A 23,940-nucleotide genomic window follows, 5' to 3' on the forward strand; every position below is an offset into this window, starting at 1 on the left:
ATTTCGTTCTTTTTTACAGCTGAGTAGTATCCGATTGTATATCTGTACCATATCTTCTTTATCCATTATTCCTCTGTTGATGGACATGTAGGTTGTTTCCATGTCTTGGCTATTGTGAATAGTGCTGCTGTGAACGTAGGGGTGCATGTATCTTTTTGGATTATAGTTTTGTCCGGATATATGCCCAGGAGTGGGATTGCTGGATCATATGGTAATTCTATTTTTAGTTTTCTGAGGAACCTCCGTACTGTTTTTCACAGTGGGTGCACCAACCAACTTTACATTCCCACTAGCAGTGTAGGAAGGTTCCCTTTTCTCCACACCCTCTCCAGCATTTGTTATTTGTAGACTTTTTGATGATGGCCATTCTGACCGGCGTGAGATGGTACCTCACTGTAGTTTTGATTTGCATTTCTCTGATAATGAGCAATGATGAGCATCTTTTCATGTGCCTGTTGGCCATCTGTATGTCTTTGGAGAAATGTCTATTTAGGTCTTCTGCCCATTTTTTGATTGGGTTGTTTGGTTTTTTGTTGTTGTATGAGCTGTTTGTATATTTTGGAAATTAAGCCCTTGTCAGGCACATTGTTTGCAAATATTTTCTCCCACTCTGTAGGTTGTCTTTTCATTTTGTTTATGGTTTCCTTTGCTGTGCGAAAGCTCGTAAGTTTGATTAGGTCCCATTTGTTATTTTTGTTTTTATTTCTTTCTATTGCCTTGGGAGCCTGACCTAAGAAAACATTGGTATGATTTATGTCAGAGAATGTTTTGCCCGTGTTCTCTTCTAGGAGTTTTATGGGTATATCACTTCTTTAAAGATGAAGTAACCGAGGCTCTCAGGTGTTAAGTGACTTCCCAAGAAGCATATAGCTAGTAAGACGCAGAGCCAGAGTCAGGACCAGGTTTGTCCACTGCAAAGCCCAGAGTTTTACCTGTTATACTCTCCTTCCTCTAAGCCAGTGGTTCTCAAAGTTTTGGATCTCAGAGTTCCTTTATATCATAAAAATTATTGAGGACCCCAAAGGGCTTTTGTGCATGTGGGTTTTATCTATCACTATTTCCCATTTTTTAGAGGCACAGTTGTAGAGAACAAATGTATGGACACCAAGGGGGGAAAGCGGGGGTGGGGGGGAGGTGGTGGTGGTGGTGGGAGGAACTGGGAGATCGGACTGACATGTATACACTCATATGTATGAAATACATAACGAATAAGAACCTGCTGTATAAAAAAAATTAAATTAAAAAAATTTCCCATTTTAGAAATGAAAACAGAAATTTAAAAAAGTTTATTCATTCAGAATTAAGTCATGGACTCATTATGGGTTTTTTGTTTTTAAAAATACCTTTCTCGGGCCTCCCTGGTGGCGCAGTGGTTGAGAGTCCGCCTGCCGATGCAGGGGATACGGGTTCGTGCCCCGGTCTGGGAGGATCCCATATGCCGCGGAGCGGCTGGGCCCGTGAGCCATGGCCACTGGGCCTGCGCATCCGGAGCCTGTGCTCCGCAACGGGAGAGGCCACAGCAGTGAGAGGCCCGCGTACCGCAAAAAGAAAAAAAAAAAAAAAAAAAAAAAAAAAAAATACCTTTCTCATAAAAATTTTAGATGAGTGGCATTGTTTTGCATTTACATTTTTGCGAATCTTTTAACTATCTGGCATACTAGAAAGCAGCTGGATTCTCCTGTCTGCTTCTGCATTCAATCTGTTGTGCTTTCACACATCTTGTAGCCTCTGGAAAACAAAACAATTGGGAGAGAATGAAAGTGGAAGAGGCAAATAATGTATTAGGATTATTACGAAAACAGTTTTGACCTTGGGGCCCACTAGGAGGGGTCTTGGGGGACTCCAGGACTCCCTGGACTACTCTTCGAAAACCTTCGCCCTCAGCTGCTTCTCTGCAGAGCGGTGTGTTTGTAGATGACAGTGGTTCCGTGGGGCGGCACTTTCACTGGAGTTTCCCTTGGGAAGACAGTGAGGCCTCCCCTGCCCTGGGCCTCTGGAGATGAGGCTTCCACAGCTGGTTTGGGGGTTTGTGGGTTTGTGGGAGGGTGAGTTCTTGGCATTGCCATAAACAGGGTCCCCTGAAGAGTTTATTTGGAAAGAGGAAATCTTGTGACTCTAGGAACCATAGTTCCCAGAAATCAGATATTCTCTTCTCCTGTCTCCATAAATCACTGTGCTACCTGGAAGATTCCAGCATCGGTGCTAGCCTCATTTTCCTGATGGTCTCTGATGTGGCATGAAAGCCCGCTGTCAGTGTGTCCTAATTTCTGGTTTGGACAATATGGCAGATGCGGCCCAGGGCCCGCGATAGCTGCGTATTGAGTGTGGTGGCTTTGAACAAGGCCGGCTCTGGGCCTGGTGTGGAGACGGCCTGGTTCTGTAAAAATACCGGTAACTGTCATTCCGAATTCTTTGAGGCCTTCTGTTTTCTGAGCACTCACTTCATTGAGGTGATGTTAGGTCTCAGGACAGAATTGCTCACCCTCCCCTTATAGGGAGGTGTTTGTTTCCAGGGCAAAATGACACTGGAGAGAATCTTTAACCTATAAGGGGAAAGGAAGGTGGCCATTTCCCAAGCTATTCTCACGTTAATCTATCTGTGAGGAACCTACCGGCCAGCTGAAATGTGTACCCGAGTTACTATTCCTTTGGGTTTTCTTCTCATTTAGGAAAAATAAAATAACACATCAAAAAGTATTGTATGGTTTTCCTGGGAGTTTCATGCTGTGTATTATGGACTATCTTCGTCACTGGGATAATATATCTGGTTTCCAGGGTAATCCTTAGTGGTAAGTGGTGGGAAGGAATTTTCCTTGTAACGTCTTAGATTTTTCTTAAAGTCTTGGGAGGGGGGAACGTACAGATTTCAGGAGTTAAGGCGTAGATTTGTTCCTCCACAGACTGAGAGCTTGGTCAGGGCAGGAGCTGGGCTGGTGTGGTGTACCCCCAGACCCCAGCACAATGCCCTGTAGGCCTGCGGAGGACATTGCTGTGTGACTGCACGTTCTTACATCACGTTTCAGATGGCGGAAACCCTTTTTCAGACAAAGCAAAGCAAGCTTAAAGCAAAGCAGTCTGAAAGGTTACAGATCCAGGCATGCTTCATTCTTTCTCTTTCTATTCCTGTTTTTTCTTCTCCAGTGACAAGAAAAGGAAGTTGGAAGCCAAACAAGAACCCAAACAGAACAAAAAGTTCAAGAAAAACAGAGATGTCAAGAACAAAAAAGATGCAAAACTGAAGTGGAAGAAATAGTGGAGAGTAACTTGGGTGTCGGTGGCTGACTCGTAAGGAGATACCCTGACTTTCTGAACTGTCTCTGGCTGGACTGAGTGGCAGCTGACTAGACTATTAAAAGCAGTCACTTCTGAATGGGTCAGCTTAGAACTCGATGGTTGGCAAACCTCTGGCACCATCTCTCCTCCCCACCGTCCAGGCCTGTCTTTCCCATTCGTTCATATTTTGCTTTGGGCCCAGGTTTTTCGGTTCCTTCTCGCACGTGTAGAAGCCACGCTGGCTGTTGTTCCTTCTCGGGCGTCAAGTACACAGTCTTCTGGGGATGTTCAGGAGGCTGCTGGGGGAGCACCAGGGCCCCTTGTTATGAACTTGTCCAAACTCTCTGGGGCCTGGAGCCGCAGAGGCTCTAGTCCAGCCAGGACTGGTGTCCTGGGACCCACACTGCCGTGTGCCATTCCTCTCCTGGCCCTGCCAGTGGCCCAGAAAAGCCTGAGTTCTTAGGATAGGAAGGATATGACATCTGAGTCCCCAATACCTGTTATTCCATCCATTTGGGAAAAAATGTTGGCAAAGACCCTTTTGCTAGCAGGGGTTGAGGGGGTTAGAGAATCTATTTTTAATAAATTACATCCTAGAGAGATCAGCTGCCTGTGTGCTCGTCAACTGAATGTAGGTGGAAGTTGCACTTTGCTCATTTCTTTTGGTGGATCCTGGCTGCCGGTACACTTGGGAGGGTGCTGGCATCAAGGTGGAGGGTGGGCAGCGTGGCCAGGGCTTACTGGCCCAGGAGCCCATGGGAGAAGTGGCGGTGCTGACCGGTGCTCACTGTGGTGGTTCCGAGGGACTTGGGATGGCACCTGGAAGCCAGCAGCTGGGCCTCTTCTGCCAAGCCCCCGTCAGGTCGTTTGGTCTCCACAGAGATTATGTGGTGGCTTCGTGTGTGTTTTGGAATGTTTGATGGTGTCTGCTTTCCAGTCCCGAATCTGATACCATTGTTATTGAAACCTTGACCCTGCATCCCCAACCTGGGATCGAACCAGGGCCCCCTGCAGTGGAAGCGTAGAGTCCTAGGCACTGGATGGCCAGGGAATTTCCCCTCTGCTGGTTCTATAGGATTGTTCCTCATCCACGTCACCAGGTGCAAGGAGAGCTCAGAGTGGAAGTCAGTTCTGTCATGCTCTGGTTCTGATCCGCCTTTCTCCCCGCCTCCGCATGTGGGTTAATGGTGATCCTTCGGAGCTTGCTGACCGTGTCGGATTTCAGCTTCTGTATTTTTCCTTATTTTAAAAAAATTCATGTGGTGGCCTTGGTTACTGATCTTCCTTGGTTTTTCATAGACTTTAAAAGGACTGGTCCTCAGTGAGTCCAAATAGATCCTTTCCTCAGCCCTGATAGGTAATCTGGTTCCTAGAAGTCTAGTGTGTGGACAGGGAAGAAAAGGGAGCTTCTGGACCAAAGAGGATTAAACGTGCAACTCCCAGGACAGATGGCCACGGGGAGACAAGCAGATTCTGACTGTGTACCTGGGACCGTTGCGCCTTGTCCCCGTAGGTGTAGGGCCTTTTGTCTCCTGGAGCTGCAGACCCCCTGTTAAGTCTGAAGGAAAGTTTAATGAGATGAAAAAAATTTTTGATCCATTTTTCTCAGGTGAGTGCCTGAGCCTGCCTTTCAAAGAGGATTTTCTTAAGGAGAGTGGCTAAAAAGCAAAGTCACAGCCCCAAATGGTCTGAGCCGAATGGCATCTTGAAGCTCTCTAGCCACATCGTCCCACAGGTGCAGGACCCAGATCGGCCGAGCCCTTGCTCGGCCCCTCTAGCCCCAACACCCGCCCTCTGATCTGCTCCAGGGAGCCTTCCTGGCCTTGACACTGGCTCTGCCTGGCCCTTGCTCTGACCTGGGGCACACCCCGTAACCCAGGCCCACATCTTTGTAAACCGCAGGTGGTAATGACAGCACCTCCCTCACGGGGCCGGCCTGAGGAGCTGAGAACGGTGCCTGGCGTGCAGCAGGCACTCACCAAGCCTCTCTGGGTTCTGTGGCATGTGCCAGTGTAACCCGAGGAGCTGCTCCGTTACCCACGAGCGCTAAGATGGACTGAGTGAGGCCTGGCTGGCTTTGTTCTAAACCACAGCCTGTGCTAGAAGAGGCCCACCAGGGCAGCTAGGAGCGTGCGCTTTGTAGTCAGAGCAGTCCAGCTCTGTGTTCTCTGACGAGCCTCTTGACTGACAGCCTTTCCCTTTGTGCATGAAAAGGAAGTGAGCATTTCGCCTACTATGTACAGCCTTGGCCTTTTTATTTGCAAAGCGTGTGTTCCTAAACAGGTCTCTGCACTTGGTGGTGTGATCTTGGGTTCTCCTCCAAACCTGAAAAGGCACGCCTCCCCCAGACCTCACCATCTGGCCTCCAGACAGAGTGACATCTGTAAAGCTCGCTGTCTCAGGAAATCTCACTTGCAAAATGCATTCAGATAGGCGGCCTATGAATGCTGTCACCAGCCTGGGGAAGGGGCTGCAGAAGCGGAACAAAGAAGAGTCCTCAATGGTCTCCACCCCCCCACCCCGCCCGCTGCCCGCCCGCCCGAGCTGGGAGGGGGCCAGTACTGGCCGGCTTCAGCGCTTCCAGTGCTCATCTGTCCCCCACGTCCCGGAGGACTCCGGGGTGACCAGGACACAAAGGGGGCTGCTGAGGCTGGGGGAGGGGAGGAAATCAGTGACCGTCACCTTGGACAAATGTAGACTCATTATCAGAGGCCATTACACTAGCCCCGGGTCCGAAAGCCTGGAGGGGGCGGGGTTGGTATCCCCAGGGCCTGAATAGGCAGTTCAGACTCCAGGCGGCTGCCCTCCACTCTGTAAACAACTGGTGAAAGTTGAAAGGTGGTGTGGATTCTGCAGAAGGGTGGGGCGGCAGGAAAGGGAGATGCTGAAGCTTTTCTTGCGTTGCTTGCAGTGGTTCTCCTGAGGAGAAAGCTGTGATAATCTGGCATCTGGATGCTATCGGGCAACCAACCAGCAGGAGCAGAAAGGAAAGGGAAGTATGGGGAGGAGGAAAGCAGGGGCCAGACGCTGCTGAGGAGGGCAGGCTCGGGGTCGGCCTTGGTGGCCCGGGCTGGACTCGGGCTCCCCCTGCTCTGGATGGCTTTCCTGTGGAGATGCCGGCTGAGTTAGCCCAGCTTCTCACTGCCTGCAGGGCAGCTAGAGCGGAACCAAGTCCCCCTTGCTTTTCAGGGACTCCTGCTAAGGAGAAGTTCACCGTCTTCTTCCTGGCCTGCCTTTGGCTGTCGACAGCCTGGAGCAGGCAGCGGACGAGAGGTGCCCCCATGCTCTGGAGCAGTGTCCCGACGAGGAGGCCCGGCTGCCGGGGCAAGTGAGGTGACCAGACACACCCCCATTTCTGTTCTAGTCCTCCTGGCCCCTTGGAGAATGTCCGATTTTTTTCTAATTATTTAAGTGCTTGCTTTAGAGCATGTTTCTGCTACACGCAGGCTCAAAAGCGTCCCACCCCTCCCTTATCTCACCTTCCCTTCAACCGTCTGCCCCCCAAAAAGAGAAAATATGGCTGAGCTCCCGTCTGGAGCCAGGTGCTGACTAGATCTTGCGTCTTAGGCTGCATGCTTGACTGAGGCACGTCCTGCAGGGCTGGGGGACTTGTGGGAAGGGTGGACATGGACCTCCGCGGGGGATCCCCTGCAGGTGGCGAGTGCTGGGGACGGACCACACCCGAAGCTCCCTCAGGGGCCTTCGGACCAGGAGGATGGTGCCGAGGGGCGCGCCTCCTCCCCAAGGCCCCCAGAGGGCGCCATGGTCCGTGCTGAGCCCTCTCCCCACGGAGGCCAGGGCCCCAGGCTGCCCTGCCTGGGCTCCACCAAGCAAAGCCCACAGCAGGCCTTTCCTGGGACTGACCACGTGCGGTCTTCACGTTGTCCCCCAGCTCCGGAGTCCTGGCCTGTCGGTCACCAAACCACAGCCACTCCAGTCAGTGTTCCCAGCGGCCTTAGGAATTTCTCTGCCTGCTTCAGGCAGGAAACATTTTTCAAAGCCTTTATTTCTGCCTGGACTTCGCACCTAAGACAAACTACAGCTGACCCCAGAAAACCCTTGGGCCTGAGTCACCGGCTTCCGGTCCTCCCTGCATTAACAGGTGACACAGCCAGCTTGGGCTCAGCAGGGTCTGAAGGCAGCAGCCACCAAAGGGCGGGGGTCCCTCCTCAGGCCCCCCTCTTCCTGTGCTGGGCCACACAGATTTTGACTGTGTGAGGGAGGGTTTGCAAACAACTATCCCAGCAGCCCCCTGCATCAGGGGTGTGGGGAACCTGGCCTCGGGTCAGATCAGCAAAGCCCCTGGCGGCTGTCTTTCTAAACACTTTTAAGTATAGTTGATTTACAATGTTAATTTCTGCTCTACAGCAAAGTGATTGTTATATATATATATATATATATATATATATCTCCTTTTTTGTATTTTCCATTATGGTTTATCATAGGATATTGAATCTAGTTCCTGTGCTATACAGTAGGACCTAGTTGTTGATGCCTTCTGTATATAATGCTTTGTGTCTGCTAATCCCAAACTCCCAGTTTACCCCTCCCCCACTGCCCTCCCCCTTGGCAGCCACAGGTCTGTGCTCTGAGTCTGTTTCTGTTTCATAGATATGCTCATTTGTGTCGTATTTTAGATTCCACATATAAGTGATATCATATGGTATTTGTCCTTCTGTGTCTGACTTCACTTAGTACGATAATCTCTAGGTCCATCTGTGTTGCTGAGTTCTTTTTCACGGCTGAGTAATATTCCATTTTATGTATGTTCCACATGTTCTTTATCCATCTGTCCATGGACATTTAGGTTGTTTCCATGTCTTGGCTATTGTACATAGTGCTGCTGTGAACATAGGGGTGCATGTATCTTTTTGAATTATGGTTTTGTTTGGATATATACCCAGGAATGGGATTGCTGGGTCATATGGCAACTCTATTTTTAATTTTTGAGGAACCTCCATACTGTTCTCCATAGTGACTGTACCAATTTACATTCCCACCAACAGTGTAGGAGGCTTCCCTTTTCTCCACACCCTCTGCAGCATTTATTGTTTGTAGACTTTTTGATGATGGCCATTCTGACGGGGTGAGGTGGTACCTCATTGTAGTTTTGATTTGCATTTCTCTAATTATTAGCATCTTTTCATGTGCCTATTGGCCATTTGTATGTCTTTGGAGAAATGTCTCTTTATGTCTTCTGCCCATTTTTCGATTGGGTTGTTTGTTTGTTTTTTGATATTGAGCTGTATGAGCTGTTTGTATATTTTGGAAATTAAGCCCTTGTTGGTCACATCATTTGTGAATATTTTCTTCCAGTCTGTAGGTTGTTTGTTTCATCGATGGTTTCCTTTGCTTTGCAAAAGCTTATTAAGTTTGATTAGGTCCCATTTGTTTATTTTTGCTTTTATTTCTGTTGCCTTGGGAGACAGACCTAAGAAAACATTGGTATGATTTATGTCAGAGAATGTTTTGCCCATGTTCTCTTTTAGGAGTTGTATGGTGTCATGTCTTATATTTAAGTAAGTCTTCAAGCCATTTTGAGTTTATTTTTGGGTATGGTGTGAGGGTGTGTTCTAACTTCATTGATTTGCATGCAGCTGTCCAGCTTTCCCAACACCACTTGCTGAAGAGATTGTCTTTTTTCCACTGTATATTCTTGCCTCCTTTGTTGAAGATTAATTGACCATAGGTGAGTAGGTTTATTTCTGGGCTGTCTGTTCTGTTCCACTGATCCATATGTCTGTTTCTGTGCCAATACCATGTTGTTTTAATTACTGTAGCTTTGTAGTATTGTCTGAAGTCTGGGAGGGTTAGGCCTCCTGCTTTCTTTTTCCTCAGGATTGCTTTGGCAATTTTGGGTCTTTTGTGGTTCCATATGAATTTTAGGATTATTTGTTCCAGTTCTGTGAAAAATCTGACAGCTGTCTTATTCCTGGCATTGTGTTCCCGTCCTTCCAGTCCAGCTCAGTGGCACGTAAGTGCATAACGAATGGGAACACACCTACCCCATTTGACAGAACAGGAAAACTAAGGCCCAGCGAGGGCTGGACCCAGGCTCAGGTACTAAGTGGGGTAGGGCAGGGGTTGGCAGGTGGCCACAGCACAGCTTCCAGCAGGGGTTCTTTTGCTCTGAGACATGGGTGCCCCAAGTAACCAGGGAATCAGCTCTGGGTTCTCTTCCTGGTCCTAAATGGGCTCCTCCCCAGCTCAGAACTTTGGGTAACCCTCTAGCAGGAGCCATGAGGCCAAGGTCATTGTTAACAAGTGTTTATTGTTAATAAAACCATAGTACATTTACAATAAGTGACAACATTAATGTATAGTTACAGTATCGTACAATATTACAGCAATAAAATAACGCCTATTCCTTTGTACATCCAGCTCAAGCAGCTAGTTGAAAATATTTTCCAGGGTTGCAAGCCCCCAGGGGTTTTTCAAGGTGACCGAAGTGACACCTCCTAAAGTGCCTGGGGCTCCTGGTGAATAAATAGTTTCTAAGGTACGGCCAGACAGCTGAAGGTGACATCCAGCACAAGCTGTCCAGAAGGTGCCCCCAGTGTCTGGCCCATAAATACGACAAGGGTCTAGGCCCAACGATGTGTGTCCACCCCAGGAGAGCCTGGAGCCTGCAGAATGTCAGGGGCAGGTAGCGGGGAAGAAGTAGAAGGGCCTCCTCTCCCAGTCCTTCCCTTCCACCCATGCCCCGTCCTTTAAATCCCCAAGACCCGCAGTTCCCAATGGGAAGTGTGGGCCCTGCTCTCCAATCCAAATTAAAGGACTTTTTCACTGGAGAAACTGGACCAGGGGGGCCGTTTAGGGCTCTGCCTCCAGAGCCCACAGAGGCAGCCTAATTCTAGGCTTGGGATTTCAGCATCGACCCTGAAAACAGCAGCAACAAAAGCTGAGGCCACCAGGCTCCTCCATTGTACCCCATGCCACTCTTGGCTCAGACCAAAAGCTTTAAAGGCATTCAGGGGAACTAACTGCCTTCTACCACTCACTGAGCAGGATGGCGATTCCCCCCCCCCCGTCCCAAAGGAGGGCCTCTGTGAGGCCAGACACCAAGAGAATGGACTGAAAATGGACTCAAAGTGACCCTCTGTGCACGATCCCCAGCCCCCTGGAGGCCCACATCAAGTCTTTCAAAGGCACAGCCCTGAATAAGTTCAGGGTTTGGGCAGCCTTTCTGACGTGACATTGAGGGAAAATACCAAGTTTTGACTGAAATGGCCTGGGGCCCAAACAGAACATACATTCTGTACATTCATAAGGATGCCCACACCCCTGAAGAGCCCCAGTTAGGACAGTCTGAGCTGCCTGAGGCCCCGGGAGGAGGGCACGATCTGAAGCTGTGTTGAGCAGAGCTGAATCAGGATCACACGAGGGTGAGTGCATGGCGGCCCTCAAGGTGCGAGCGGTAGATGTTGGGGAGGGGTGGGGGGAAGGGCTACCTTTTGGCCACACCTGCCCTTGGCCCATCACTGGTTGAGCCCGTGGTTAGCTCTGGGCCCGCTCAGGTCTGGCTCCAAGAGGGCCAGCCTCCACCCAGCAGGGCCCCAGCATGTCCACAGGCCCTGGCTACGTGCTGGCCCAGACACCCCGGGAAGCACTTGTTCCCGGCCCTTCTCACCCGCTAGGATGCCTGGTGACAGAGCCCGGCCCAGAGCCAGCCATCCCCCAACCTCACACACGTGAGGTGACGTAGAGAGAGTGCACGCGCTCGGCCAGGGTGCTCTGCAGGTCCTGCAGCGGGTCCAGGCCCTGCACTTCGCTGCTGCGGCCGTAGATGAGCTGCCGGAAGGAGTCCTGCTCGAGCAGGGCCTTCATGTGCTTGAGGAAGAAGCCCTCGCAGAACAGGGCCAGTTCGGGGGCGCTGTGGATCTGTGGGGCAGGGAGAGGGAGGGGGTGAGACCCACTGTGTCAGCACAGCCCTGCCTGAAGCCCCCCCCTACCCTCACCTCCAAATAGTACCCATGGGCTAAGGCCCAGCTTCAAGCCTCAACCTGGGGCTTGAAGATAGGACATAGCATGTCCTATCTCTTGGGGCGACTGGCCCCTTATCTGAATTCCTTCCATAAGCCTCTCCTTGGGGTTAGACTGATCGGGGTTCAAATCCCAGCTGTGCCACCAGGAACATCCCTGAAATCTTGTTCTTGGCCTAGGTCCCGCTGGTGACGGCCTGTTGAATGCCAGTCATCCCTATTGGATTGGCAGCTCCCTCACTAAGGGCAGGGACTGCCCACTGTGGGATGTCCAGCACAAGGCCCAGCACACGAGTGTTCACCTGGTAAACGCTCAGTAACTATTTTAAGTCAACAAATATGGAGTGCCTGCTCTGGGCCAGGCGCTGGGCGCAGGCCTCGAGGCCCAGGTCTGCGATGCTGTCTTAGAGCTGATGTTCAAGTTCAGGAAGACAGGGAAGCCAAGGAACCAACCAGGTCAGGAAGCCACAGACTGCGGTCAGTGCTGTGAGGACGTGAGAGTGGGTGAAGGAGCAGAGAGGTGTGTGACTCGGGGGAGGCCTGGGGAAATCAACAGGGCTTGGGAAGAGCTTTACCGGAGGGGAAGGGACAGTGATGGCAGGAGTTCTATGGTGGGAGTGAGTTAAGAGACGTGGGCCGCGTGGCTGGGTGAAGGCAGAGGGGGAGGCATTGGAAGGGGAGATGTGGACGGGGTCCTGGGGCCCTCGTAATGGGCGACAGATAAGGGCTGGGTTTTATTTAGTTTGCAGTGGAAAACCTTTGGAGGGTTTAAGTAGGGGAGTGACACGGTCTTTACACTTTTCCAAGGGTCTTGTGGATTGCAGGTTGAAAGCCAGGAAGTGTGGAGGCCAGGGCAGCAATTGTCCACGAGAGGGGACAATGGAGATGGAGGGAGGGGGAGGGAGTGCTGATGTGTTTCGGGAGTGTTTCTAGATGTGGCAGAGGACCATAGCGTTTGCTGAGAGGAGGAAGACTAGAGAGGGCCATGCCGGGAAGAAGATCAAGTAGTGCCTGGGGAACTGATCTGACTCAGAGAGGCTCAGCTCCTTGGCCCAGGTCTCACAGCCTGGCGCGGCGCGGCTGGGATGGGAACTGGGATCCACCCGGCTCACGGCTCAGCTCCCAAGCTGCGATGCTGCCCCACGGGGCGGCAGTGACGCCAGGCTACAGAGGGACTTACGGTGCCCTTCAAAGCTGCCTGGCCACCTGCATTTTCTGGCCAGGCCACAGTGGAGCGGAGTGTGTGTTGGGAGGCAGCCGGCGGGCATCAGGGGTCCTCACCTTGGCATACTTGTAGGTGTTCACGGCGCTCTCCACGCTCAGGGTCTGGGAGCACAGGATCTCGCAGTGCCGCTGCAGGGCGTCCAGCTGGAACAAGCTGGCAGCTGACAGCAGCTGGCAGGAGGCAAAGGAGGCCGTGGGTACGCGTGGCCAGGTCTGTGGCCCAGGCATCAGGGACAGACGGCTGCTTTGTGCTGTGTGCCCTGCTTCCTCCCGACCTCCAGGGCCCTCGCCCGCTGCCAGTCAAGTCTGCCGGCCGAGATTTATTTCTACTCTAGGCTCTCTACGTATTGGCTGGGACACCTCGGGAGGCACCGGATGGGTGACAGACGCTGGTTGGGATTTCTGACGTCAGGAGGCCTTCAACTATAAGCTGCCTGCTCATCTACGTGACCTTCTAGCCAGGTGCCCGGCCAGCAGCGGGTCCATTCTCTGAGCAGTGACCTGGTGAGGGGGAGGCCTCGCTGCCTTGTGATCCTCCTGGGCCTTCCATCCTCAGGGGTGGCCCTTTCTAACCCTGAGGTGTGGCCCGGGAGGCTGGGCTCCGTGGGTGCACAATTTCCCACACTCTCTTGGAACGGCGCTTCCCGTCGCCAGAAGAGCAAGGACCAGCAGGGAACCAGGAGGTCCTTGCAGTGGCCACCTTCCTTCCCTCCTCATCTCTCCAAGTGCTGGGTTTCTGAGAGCAGGGTTGAGACCTGGAAGATGTTGCAGGCCAGGGACACAGGCATGGCGGGACTGGGGGCCAGGCTCATGGCCTCCCTGCTCCTCCCCCTGGGGCCGGGCAGGCCGGCCAGGTCCTCACCTCCAGGATGTCGCCCGTGGGGATGTCCATGGATTCTGTTCCCCCGTAGTACAGATACTGCATCATCATCTGTAGAGAGGAGAGGCCCCGTGTGAGTGCCAGATGGACCCACAGCACCACAGTCCTCACCCGGCACCCCCGGAGTGCCACTCCAGCCGCTGCCGGCCTCCTGGTGCCCCCTGACCTCTGTGTGCTGACGTCTGCACCTCCCCCAACTCTCGTCAGACATTTTTGTGTTTTCCCTGGAATGCGTGTGGCAAGCTTCCTTCCACAGAGTGGTTTCACTTCAATCCTCATGACAGACCTATGAGCCCAGGAGGGCAGATACTACTCACAGCTGGGGAAACTGAGGCCAGGGAGGGGGGCTGCCCTCCCTCCCCAGAACCCTTCCAGCTCACCACCAGGCACCAGGCCGCTCGTTTCTCCTTTTACTGAAATTCTAAATCGGGCTGGGAGAGGGGGAGGTGGGGCTCTGAGGGGGCGACTGTCTGACGGGCCACCCTCAGGATCCCAACTCCTGACCTCCCTGTCGGCGCTAGGCCTCCACGTGGAGGTGACAGCCAGATCCCGACTCCCTCCTGGAAAGTTAAGTTGCAGAGCTGGGACAGGGATCTGGTCCAGAGGTCACCTTGCTGACCAGCCCAGGACCTTCAGGATTCTTGGGGGCAGAGGGCCCTGGGACACCACATGAGGTGGCCTGTGGGGACGGAGGCGACATTTAGTTACGCTGAGGTCTGAGTTACAAGCTCTGCCATCACGCTGGAGACTGGGGAGTTTCCCAGTTGGAAAAAGAAAAATGATTCTCCCTGGTTGGCTGAAGAAGCGGCCCCAGCAAGGAGCTGGCAGGTGTGTAAGTAAACATGGCTCCAGCCAGCACAGTCAGGCTCTGTTAGGACTGGCCCCCAGGCTGGAAGTGGCACCAGAGGGAAGAAGCCCAACCTGGGGGAGGGCCCACCAGCCTCATCCAGGCCCAAGGCCTGTCCAGGAGACATCAGTCTCTCCCCCTCAGAGGAGCGGGGGCCCCCGAAGGCCTTCCCCGGCCCCTGCTGGAGCTCACATGGCGATCCTACAGTTACACATGTGTCCATGTGTCGCATCGCTCCAGGTGGTACCGGGCCCACGCCTGGCTTCCTCTGCCATCCCCATGCCGGGAGCTGAGTGGGTGTTGAGCACAGCACCAGCAGGACATCCCTGAACGCCCAGGGCTGGGAGTGGGGTAGGTCACATCTGCAGGGATTCTTTGCTAAGGGATGGCCTCAGGGCAGCCCCTAGGTGAGAAGAGGCCCAGGGACAGAGGCTCGGAGACAGGTGACAGCCTGCAGCTCCCCTTCCTGGCCTGGAAGGCAGCCTCCTGCTGCATTTGGTAGCTGGTTTTGGCCAGGCCCAGCCATCGGTGGCACATGCATCTCCCTGAGGTCACTTGAATGCATACGAGTCCACAGAAGTCAGAGCAGAACTGCCCTTTTGGAGGCTGGCTGAGGGAGCTGGGCTGCTGGCAGGCAGCCTGCAGGGCTGGACTGGCTGCCCAAAGGGCTGCTGCCTGTGAGCAGCTGTCAGGACTGGCCGCAGGGGCTGCCGGGCTTCCTCCTGCCCAGAGTGGGCCACCAGGAATGCGACCACAGGGAGGCCACTGATGCTGCAGGGACAGGCCTGGGGTCAAGAGCCACGTCACAATGGCAGGGCTCTCCCCCAGAGGCCTGGGTTTAGTCGGCAGTGACCTTGGCAAGTGTCTAGACCTGTGCTGTCTAATGCAACAGCCACCGGCCATGTGTGGCTTTTGAGCATTTGAAACGTGGCTGCTCTGAATTAACACGTGTTGTGTCAAAACTGGATTTTGAACACTTAGTGTGAAAAAAATGTAAAACATTTCATTAATTTTTTTATATGTTGAAATGATACTATCTTGGCTACATTAAGTTAAATAATATTATTAAAATTCATTTCACCTGTTTCTTTTTGTTTCTGTGGCTACTAAGCGATTTTAAATTACCTATGTGACCTGCATTATCTTTCTATTGGACAATAGTACTGCTTAGATCCCCTTGGGCCTCTGTTTCCTGTTCTAGAAAACAAATAGTGACCGCCATTTCTCTTCGTGCTGTGAGAGCCAATGAGATGTTTGGGGGCTGCTCTGAAACTTTTAGGCTTTCTTAGGGAGGACTGGCCCTGGATTGATGGCTTCGGGCTCCCCCCAGTGATGGCAGAGCTCTGTCCCTAGAGGACCCAGGGGTCGAGGCCAGTGGCTAACATGCCCAGGCTCACGTGTGCCCCGACGTTAGACCTGTTGTCCCCATCTACCCTCGTGACAACTCCGAGAAGTCATCAAGGGCTGCCCGGCCTGTCCTGGAACAGGCATCCTCCCCTGCTGCGTGAATGCAGCCTTGATGGCAGTGGTCACCCGAGCCACACGTGTGCCCTTGCCCCCCCCCCACTCCCGCCCAATCCCTGCTGCCTTTCTCAGACCCGCCTCCTGTGTCAGAGCCTGACCCCACCTCATGCTCCAACTCACCTGGACTTTGGGCTTCTTAGCCAAGTAAGTTTCTAGAGCTGTTCCCTTCCCCAGTGAGTTTGGCTCAAGGGACAGGAAAAGGGGGGAGGGGAGACACCCTACGCCAGACCCTGGGTCTCCCACCCCGTTGAGTCGCCGAGTTCCATCCACTCTCCCCTCGCCCACTTCCCTCCATCCTGCTGCCACTACCTGGTCACCATCATCACTTAGCTGGATTTCTCAACAGCCTCCTAACTGGTCCCCTGGCTGCAGTCATGGCCCCTCCAGTCCCTTCCTCACCGTCCAGAGTGAGCGAGGTAATGCAGACGACCATTCCACACATCCTAAGGTTGAATCCTGGCTCTCACTCCTCAGCTCTGTGACCTTGGACAAGTTACTAGACTTCTCTGTGCCTGTGACCCCTCATCTACCAAGAGAGGATAACAAACCTGTACCTCCTAGGACTGTGCTGTGAAGCTTAACTGAAGAACAGGGGCAAGGCACTTGGAACCATGCCTGGCTAAGTGTCTGTGATGATGGTGACCTCCTAGTAGCTTCCATCCGTCCTTGGGTTAAAGCCCAGGCCCTTCATGCTATGGCTCCTGGGGGCAGCTTCAGCCTCATTTCTGGATGTTCTTCTGAATCGCTGCCAGGACTAGGCCAGAGGGCATTTCCTGGACAGGTCGTGGTCTCTGGCTTTGGGACCCTGCGTGCAGTTCTTCCTCTACCTGGAGCTCCCGATACCTGGCCGGCTGCCCTCGTCCTCCAAGAAACGTCCTCCTCCGCAGCTTTGGGTTAGATGCCCCGTCCTGCTCTCCCAGTGCCTTCCCCACCACACCTAGACCATTACTTCATAACCCCGTCTCGTGGAGGGCAGGGTCCCCGTCCCGTGTACTGCCGTCTCCGCAGTACCCGTCAGTGACTAAATGCTAAATAAATGACTATAGGGAACATGAGAGAGGGACCAAACCCTTGTAGATGGTGGCTCCTCATGCTTCTGCGAGGCTGTGAGCTCTCCCGTTAAGTCACAAGCCTGTCCTGTGCAAGGCCAGGTCCTGGACCCACCCACCAGCTGCCTCTTGGCCTCAGTCTCAGCCCCTGAGGGTCATGCCTGCAGCCTGGAGATCACTTTCTAGAAAGGAGCTCCCCACCGGGGTTCAGCGTAGACCCCAGCCAGCCTCTTCCTCCAGACCCCGCCTGCCACCCCTGGTGGCCAGCCTGTGGAGTTTCCATTACGCAGCCTCTGAGGTTCTCCGAAGCTTAGAGATCGAAAGCCCTGACCTTGGTCTTCCACACCCAGGATGGGCTCACCATAGCTTTTCCTGCTTGGCCGGCATGGCTGGGGTCTGATGCTCGGGAGGAGTGATGTGACTTACACCAGCGCACGCGCACGTCACCCTCCACCCACCGGGGTCTTGTTAAAATGTGGGGTGTCTGGGCTGGGGCCTGAGGTTCTGCATTCCCAACAAGCACGTGGGCAACGTCTGCACGCTGGGAGCTCACTCCGGGGAACGAGGACTCACATGCTGCACGCGTGGTGTGCGCCTGTCCTTACACGTCCATCAGTCTGCCCAGACCCCTCACCCAGTGGTTAGAGCTCAGGGCCCACGAGACAGGCTCTGAAGCTACAAAGTCACAATGGAACGGCTACCTGTGCCTGGGAAAAACCTAGATGCTCCAATCTGACCACTGAGATTCAGCAGAACACAGAAGGCACTGGGGACGGAGGGGAAGATTATGACCGACTCACGGCTGCTCCTGCCCAGACGGACGAGCCAGGGTGGGGCTCCTGGGGGGAGGGGGCATCCCTTGAGAAGCGTGCAGCACTGCGGTCCACACACCTGGAAAACGTGGTACTTCATGTCACTGATCTCAATGGATTTGCTGCTGTCGCCATCTTGCTCTGATTTGTTGGTCATCAGTGTCTTGAACCTGGAGCCGAGGAGATGAGACAGGTCGGGGCTTGAACGTGACTTTCACTCCATGGCCGTGTGGCAACGGCACCGTCCGCCACCTGACTGGCCACCAGGGCACAGGAGCGTTTTAAAAGTTACTGCCGTGCTCTCAAAATGATGCTCGGCGAGTGACGTTTTACATCGTCCAGGCGGCTGGGCTGAGCCCCGTCCTGTCCCTACTGCCCCCAGACGAGTGACTGTGACGCCTGCAGCTGGAAAACGGACTTTTGTGCCAGAACATTTATGTTTTCTAATAATCAAAGGCAGCAAGTTGGCCAGAAAGAATACAGCCTCAGAGCTCCTCTTGGAGAACTCTGGGTCCCATCTCGACTGTCCCTCTGTCAACTTGTCCCGTGCCCGCCGTGGGGCGGATGGGGCCTCCGCGCTCCGTGACCTCCCTGTGGGGGGCAGAGGCTGTTCTCCAGCCTGTCCATCACCTCGTATCCACGTGAAGCTGCCCAGCCTCCCGGCAGCTGAGACTTCATTATCCGGGTTGCCTACCTGTTAGAAGCTGTCACCAGCAGGACTTTATGTGCATAAAACAGCTTTCCCTCCACAAGGAAGGTCACGTCCGACATCTCCTTGTTGTTCAAAAAGTGAGGATCTGCCAGTAGGGAAGGAGAGGGGGTGACTGAGGAGCCGGCCTCCGGGGTTTCTTACCTGTGTGCTGGGGGCGGGCGGGGTGGGGAGTGTGGAGAGTAGAGAAACTGAGGCCAGGCCATGGCACTTGGGAAGGGGAAGGAGGACAAAGAGGAGAGGGAGAGGAAAAGGGGAGGGGGGAGGGGAGGGGAAGGGAGAGAGGGGAGGGGAGGGGAGGGAGGAGGGCAGAGGAAAAGGGGAGGGGGAGGGGAGGGAGGAGGGCAGAGGAAAAGGGGAGGGGGAGGGGAGGGGAAAAGGGGAGGGGGAGGCGAGGGGAAGGGAGAGAGGGGAGGGGAGGGGAGGGGGAGGGGAGGGAGGAGGGCAGAGGAAAAGGGGAGGGGGAGGGGAGGGGAAAAGGGGAGGGGGGAGGGGAGAGGAAAAGGGCAGGGGGGAGGGGAGAGGAAAAGGGGAGGGGGAGGGGAGAGGAAAAGGGGAGGGAAGGGGAGGGAGGAGGGCAGAGGAAAAGGGGAGGGGGAGGAGGAAAAGGGGAGGGGGAGGGGAGAGGAAAAGGGGAGGGGGAGGGGAGGGAGGAGGGCAGAGGAAAAGGGGAGGGGGAGGAGGAAAAGGGGAGGGGGAGGGGAGAGGAAAAGGGCAGGGGGGAGGGGAGAGGAAAAGGGGAGGGGGAGGGGAGAGGAAAAGGGGAGGGAAGGGGAGGGGAGGGGAGGGCAGAGGAAAAGGGGAGGGGGAAGAGGAAAAGGGGAGGGGGAGGGGAGAGGAAAAGGGCAGGGGGGAGGGGAGGGGAGGGGAGAGGAAAAGGGGAGGGGGAAGAGGAAAAGGGGAGGGGAAGGGGAGAGGAAAAGGGGAGGGAAGGGAAGGGAGAGAGGGGAGGGGAAGGGAGAGAGGGGAGGGGAGGGGAGAAGAGGGAGGGGAGGGAGGCCTGGCAAGCGCGGGTGGCCAGCGGGGAAGGCCTCACCTAGCCTGGCCGGCAGGGTCTTGCGGAGCTCGGGGATGCTGGGGATAGGACTGCTGCCGTAGCAGTGCATGAAGATGGCAGCCAGCTGCTGGATGACAGAGTCGTTCTGTGGGGGGAGAGTCAGGGAGGGGCCATGAGCTCAACCCCCCATCCTATGGCCGTCTGTTTACAGCTCCTGCTACGTCAGGCCAACTTCAGAAGTCCAGGCCAGGATCAGAGCAGCCGCTGCCTTCTGCTCCTCCTGGAGGAGGCCTGGTGAGGGGGGCCTGCCCCTTCAACACTGAGTCCCCAAATCGCTCTTTTGGCTGGGCTCCAGCCCAGACAAATCCATGGCCTCTGCAGCCAGGAGGTATGCGTTTGCGTGTGGGGTGGGCGTCCACCCGCGTGCGTGAAGGTGCCTGTGTCCATCTGTCCGTGGGAGGGGTTGTCCCTGTGTCTGTCTGCCTATGCGTCAGTCTCCGTGTCCGTCCCATGGTCTGCTGGGGCCGCGGGCTCTGGAGCCTGGGTTCTCTGAGCTTGGGGCAGGGACCTGCCCGGAGACACTCACCTTGCTGGTCTTGAGGATGTCGAACATGAGCTGCAAGCCCTCGGTCACCAGCTCCTCATTGTATTCCTCCTCCTTGATGGAGCCGAAATCCCGCAGGAGGCTCTGCACCACCGAGTACCGAGACTGGGAGAAGGATGTCCTCAGAGACTCGATCCAGACGTGCAGCTTCCAGGGGACGCCTGGGCCCGGGCAGGGGAAAGGCAGCAGTCACCCCTGGGCAGAGCGCTCCCTGCGGGGGCCACCGAGCCCGCCTCCCAGTGAACCCCTTCCTGGCAGGCTCTCTTGCGATGCGCCCAGTGTCTGCAGAGCAGGGGGCAGCCCCCAGCCCCCTCGGTGTAGCCAGTAAGCAAAGCTTCCGTTCACCCTGACGGGCCTCCCTGAGACATCAGAGGGCTCCCCAGGTTCGTGTCAGATGAGGTGGAGGAATGCCTCCGGACCAAGTGCAGGGAGCCCGAGCTCTGAAAATCCACAGCTAAGCCTGGGGACTTTCAAGCGCCATCCCAGCACCCACACTGGCCCCACTCCTTGTTGGGCCTCGGACTTACTTACTGGGGGAGGCCCCATTATAATTACGAGGGGTAGCCCGGGAGACTCGGATACCCGGAGGATATGCAGGGTGCTTGGGGACCCAGGGGCTCCCTGCCTGTCTAGAAGCCTGAAATCAACCCCGTCCTATCGCAGAGGGCTTTTCCTAGCGCCCAGCTCACTGGTCTGTTTGTGCACATCCAGTGCCACGTAATTACTGTTTACCAGCTCCCTGGAGTGTGTTGGCGGGGCCGCAGAGCAACTTACAACTACTGTGTAAAGATCACGACAAAAACTAGTGATGTTTCTGATAATTAGAGGGGTTGCTTCTTACTCCCCCACCTCACCATGGGTTAAAAAAGGACTGCTGGCATTCCCTGCCCCCCATGATGACGTGCGTAACGTTAGCATCCCTGGTTGACTGACTGTATGTAGGAGCCCATTTCACAGAGAAGATCACTGAGGCTGGCTTGCCACAGAAGGGCCATGTGGCCTCCTGCTGCCTTGGCCCAGCGCCGGGCGTTCGTGTGTCACGGCCCCCGGGAGAGTAACGATGCTGTCATCGTGCACTGAGTGCTGATGGTGAGCTGGCACTGGGCTCTGAGCTGCATGTGACGACACCACATTCACAGAGGAGGATCATCAGCACCAGCGAACGTGGCAGGGCCAGGCTCTCACCCAAGTCTGTCTGTCTGACCAGCCTCCTGGGAGGGAAGGAGGAGTCGGCAGGCTTGCAGCTCCAAGGAGGTGGGGAGGTTGGCTGGGGGACTGGAGAGCATCTAGCTGACCAGAAATGTAGACCCCTAGTGCTACAGATGCTCCCAGAGCTACACATCCCAGGACTGGAGCAGGGAGGTTGGGGGACCTGAGGGCACAGGGCTGGGGTGAGGCTCTTGAGACACATCCCCACGGAGGACTGTCCGAGGCTCAGGGCAGCTCCTGTCCTGGCTGTCAGTCACCAGGCCCGGGGGAATTGAGCCCCACCCTATGCTCAGCTACCTGGCCCGCTCCTGGCCTGAGGAGCAGCAGAGCGTGTGTGTGTGTGTGAGTGTGTGTGTGTGTGTGTGTGTGTGTGTGTGTGTGCACGCGCGTGTATACCCGTACGCTGCAAGGTCTCACCTAGTGCCCGCAGCTCCATGGTGATGTCCACGTAGCCGTGCTCCGCGCTGTAGTACATGGCCTCCTGGAGGGCCTTGGTGCGCGTCCGGCTCAGCCTCACGGGCCCCTCGCTGCCACTGCCCTGGCTCGACGCGTCGCTTTCCTCCACGCCCTCAGCCAGGATCTCCTCCAGGGACAGCACGTCTGCCTTGGCCTGCTGCGGCTGCGTCAGGAGCTTCCTCAGGACGTTCCTGTGGGTAAAGGGACGGAGGGTGATGCCTGAGGCTTCCGCCACGGACGGCACCCGCCGAGCTGCCTTCTGGCGCCCCGTGGTCCAGATGGGCAGCTATGGGGCATGTGCGGGCACAAAGGGCTCACGGTCTTCCCCTCCCAGGCAGGCTGGGCCAGGGCTCCCAGCGACCCCCATCCCTGGCCACCTGGCTGAGTAAAGGGGAAGGTGCAGGAGGCCTCTCCCTTCTGCCATCCAGGTAGTGCCGAGAAGTCGTGGGCTTTGAGACCAAGCAGGTTCTGCCATCCTGTGTGATCTCGGATAGGTTGTTCTACCTCTCTGAGCCCTGACGGCTTTGTCATCTGTAGGACAGGGCACCTCCCAGTTAACGTGAGGCCAGTGTGATGACATCAGATGCAGAGCCTGATACCTAGCAGTCCTCCTAATAGCAGTCAACTTTACACATGTAAACGTGTCCGAAACATAGGACATGCTTATACTCATTTCTTCCTTTCCCTCCATTAATAAGAATGAAGTGGAGCTGCATTTTATACTGAATTCATTAACATACACAGATGTGTAGCACACTGGATGCCCGATGGAGCACATTCCCATGTACCGCTGCACTTAACCTGAGCCATCCCAGGTACCTCGCCATTCGTGGGCGATGACTACACCCTGCTCGCGGTCACTCTGAGCAGGATGAAGACTCAGACCCAGAGCTTCAAGCCCCAGGCTCGTTCTGTCACAGCCTGTGGGTGGGGCTCTGGGCAGGCTGCAGCAGGGCCAGGCCCACAGGTCACCTGGGGCTGAGCCTCCTCCCAGTGGCCCTGCACACCCCTCCCCCACCCCTTCCCACCCCTCCCCCGCCACCTTCCCCTACTGTGTGATGGAGGCCTGGCGGGGACCCCCTCGAGGGACCTGGGTCATCCTGCTGTAGCTCTGCCAGTTCAGCAATTTAACAGAGTACCCAGTCTGGCGTGAGCTGGCACGGGACAGTGAGCACCCACCGCGCCCACCCAAGGGAGCCCGTGTTCCAGAGAGAGAGTGGGAAGCCGATGGGCAGAGGGGCAACTCCACGCGGGGTGAAGAGGCCACAGCGGGGGAAAACGCGGGCACTGGGTGGGGTAGAGAGGCCTGGAGGCCGTGCCCTGCGAGGTGGTGCCTGAGGGCAGGGCTGGTGGAGATGGGTGAGAGCGGGGGCCGGGCGCAGAAGGCGGGGAGAAGCCCGCTAGGGAACGGGCCACAGCGAGGGCACAGTCTGGGCTTGAGAACGGGAAGCAGGTGTCCCGCCTGCCCTCTCAGCCTTCTACTCACCTCTTCCCTGTCTCCCTCTGCCCCCTGAGCTGCCTAACGGCTCTGCTCTCAGCCTTGCCCTCTCGCAGCCCCGGCCCCCGCAAAGCAAGGTCCACCATCTGCTCCTGGAGCGAGACGCGATCTCCCAAAGAGCCACCAGCGGCGTCTTCGGCCTGCTGTGTGGAAGCCCCTAGCACCCCAGGCCACTACAGGCACCGGAGAAGCACCCCAGGCGTGGGAAGGGATGGGGTCCTGGGTGGCTGCAGGGTGGAGAGCCTTACGGGGCAATGGGAGGGCCTGCTGCAGTCCCACGTCTGCCAGGAACTGGCTGTAGGACCTCTAAGCAACCCAGCGTCTCCGGGTCTCCAACATCTGGGGCCCCCGTGCTGCCTGAAGCCCTGTCTTCTTTCCGGCTGGTGTGCGTGCAGCCATCCCCAGCCCCCACCTCTGGAAGGACCTCCAGGCCTAGTTCTTCTGCTGAGAGCCTGCTTCAGGCCCCACAGCACACAGGGCAGGAACCCCGGGCGGGTACCTGTGGCCATGGGCGGCTGAGTGGCTGAAGCAGTTCATATCCTCGTGGAGGGAGGAGGCCATGCCGTTGGTTTCAAGCATGCTGAGGAGGGGGTCGGCGCCCCGGCTGAGCAGCAAGCTGACCAGCTCGTAGTTCCCTGAAAGACAAGGTGGACCGAGGATGCTTCCACCGCCTGTGTCACTGCCCCTCTGCTGGGCCTGCCTGGGCAGTGAGTGTGGCAGAAACACGGACGATGGGGTGAAGGGGAGCCCCTGGGACCCAGAAGGAGGGGCTTCAAGGCTCGCCACAGGGATCTGCGTGCGCAGCTCAGCCAGGCTGGGTGACACCGTGGGGAGGGGCAGGCGGACCCGTGGGGCAGTAGGGGACCCTCACTGGGC

The 23,940-nt window shown here is 55.6% G+C and overlaps 2 protein-coding genes across 4 annotated transcripts in view; one reads left to right on the forward strand and one right to left on the reverse strand.

Moving 5' to 3' along the window:
* Positions 1-3,878, forward strand: part of NAT10 (N-acetyltransferase 10) — a 40,243-nt gene extending 36,365 nt beyond the window's left edge. For both annotated transcript variants that reach the window (XM_081240328.1, XM_081240329.1), the window contains exon 29: positions 3,142-3,878. In XM_081240328.1, the coding sequence (XP_081096454.1) occupies positions 3,142-3,253 (112 nt within the window). In that variant the 3' untranslated portion in view covers positions 3,254-3,878. The remainder of the gene's footprint in view (positions 1-3,141) is intronic.
* A 5,646-nt stretch (positions 3,879-9,524) lies between these two features.
* ABTB2 (ankyrin repeat and BTB domain containing 2) overlaps positions 9,525-23,940 on the reverse strand; it is a 181,333-nt gene continuing 166,917 nt past the window's right edge. For both annotated transcript variants that reach the window (XM_081241357.1, XM_081241356.1), the window contains exons 9-17: positions 23,564-23,699; positions 21,528-21,757; positions 19,884-20,062; positions 19,337-19,442; positions 18,286-18,388; positions 17,671-17,761; positions 13,342-13,410; positions 12,537-12,650; positions 9,525-11,154 (exon numbers count right to left, since the gene is read on the reverse strand). In XM_081241357.1, the coding sequence (XP_081097483.1) occupies positions 10,957-11,154; positions 12,537-12,650; positions 13,342-13,410; positions 17,671-17,761; positions 18,286-18,388; positions 19,337-19,442; positions 19,884-20,062; positions 21,528-21,757; positions 23,564-23,699 (1,226 nt within the window). In that variant the 3' untranslated portion in view covers positions 9,525-10,956. The remainder of the gene's footprint in view (positions 11,155-12,536; positions 12,651-13,341; positions 13,411-17,670; positions 17,762-18,285; positions 18,389-19,336; positions 19,443-19,883; positions 20,063-21,527; positions 21,758-23,563; positions 23,700-23,940) is intronic.

Source organism: Mesoplodon bidens (assembly GCF_964165515.1).
Source record: "Mesoplodon bidens genome assembly, chromosome: 7".
Lineage (NCBI taxonomy): Eukaryota > Metazoa > Chordata > Mammalia > Artiodactyla > Ziphiidae > Mesoplodon > Mesoplodon bidens.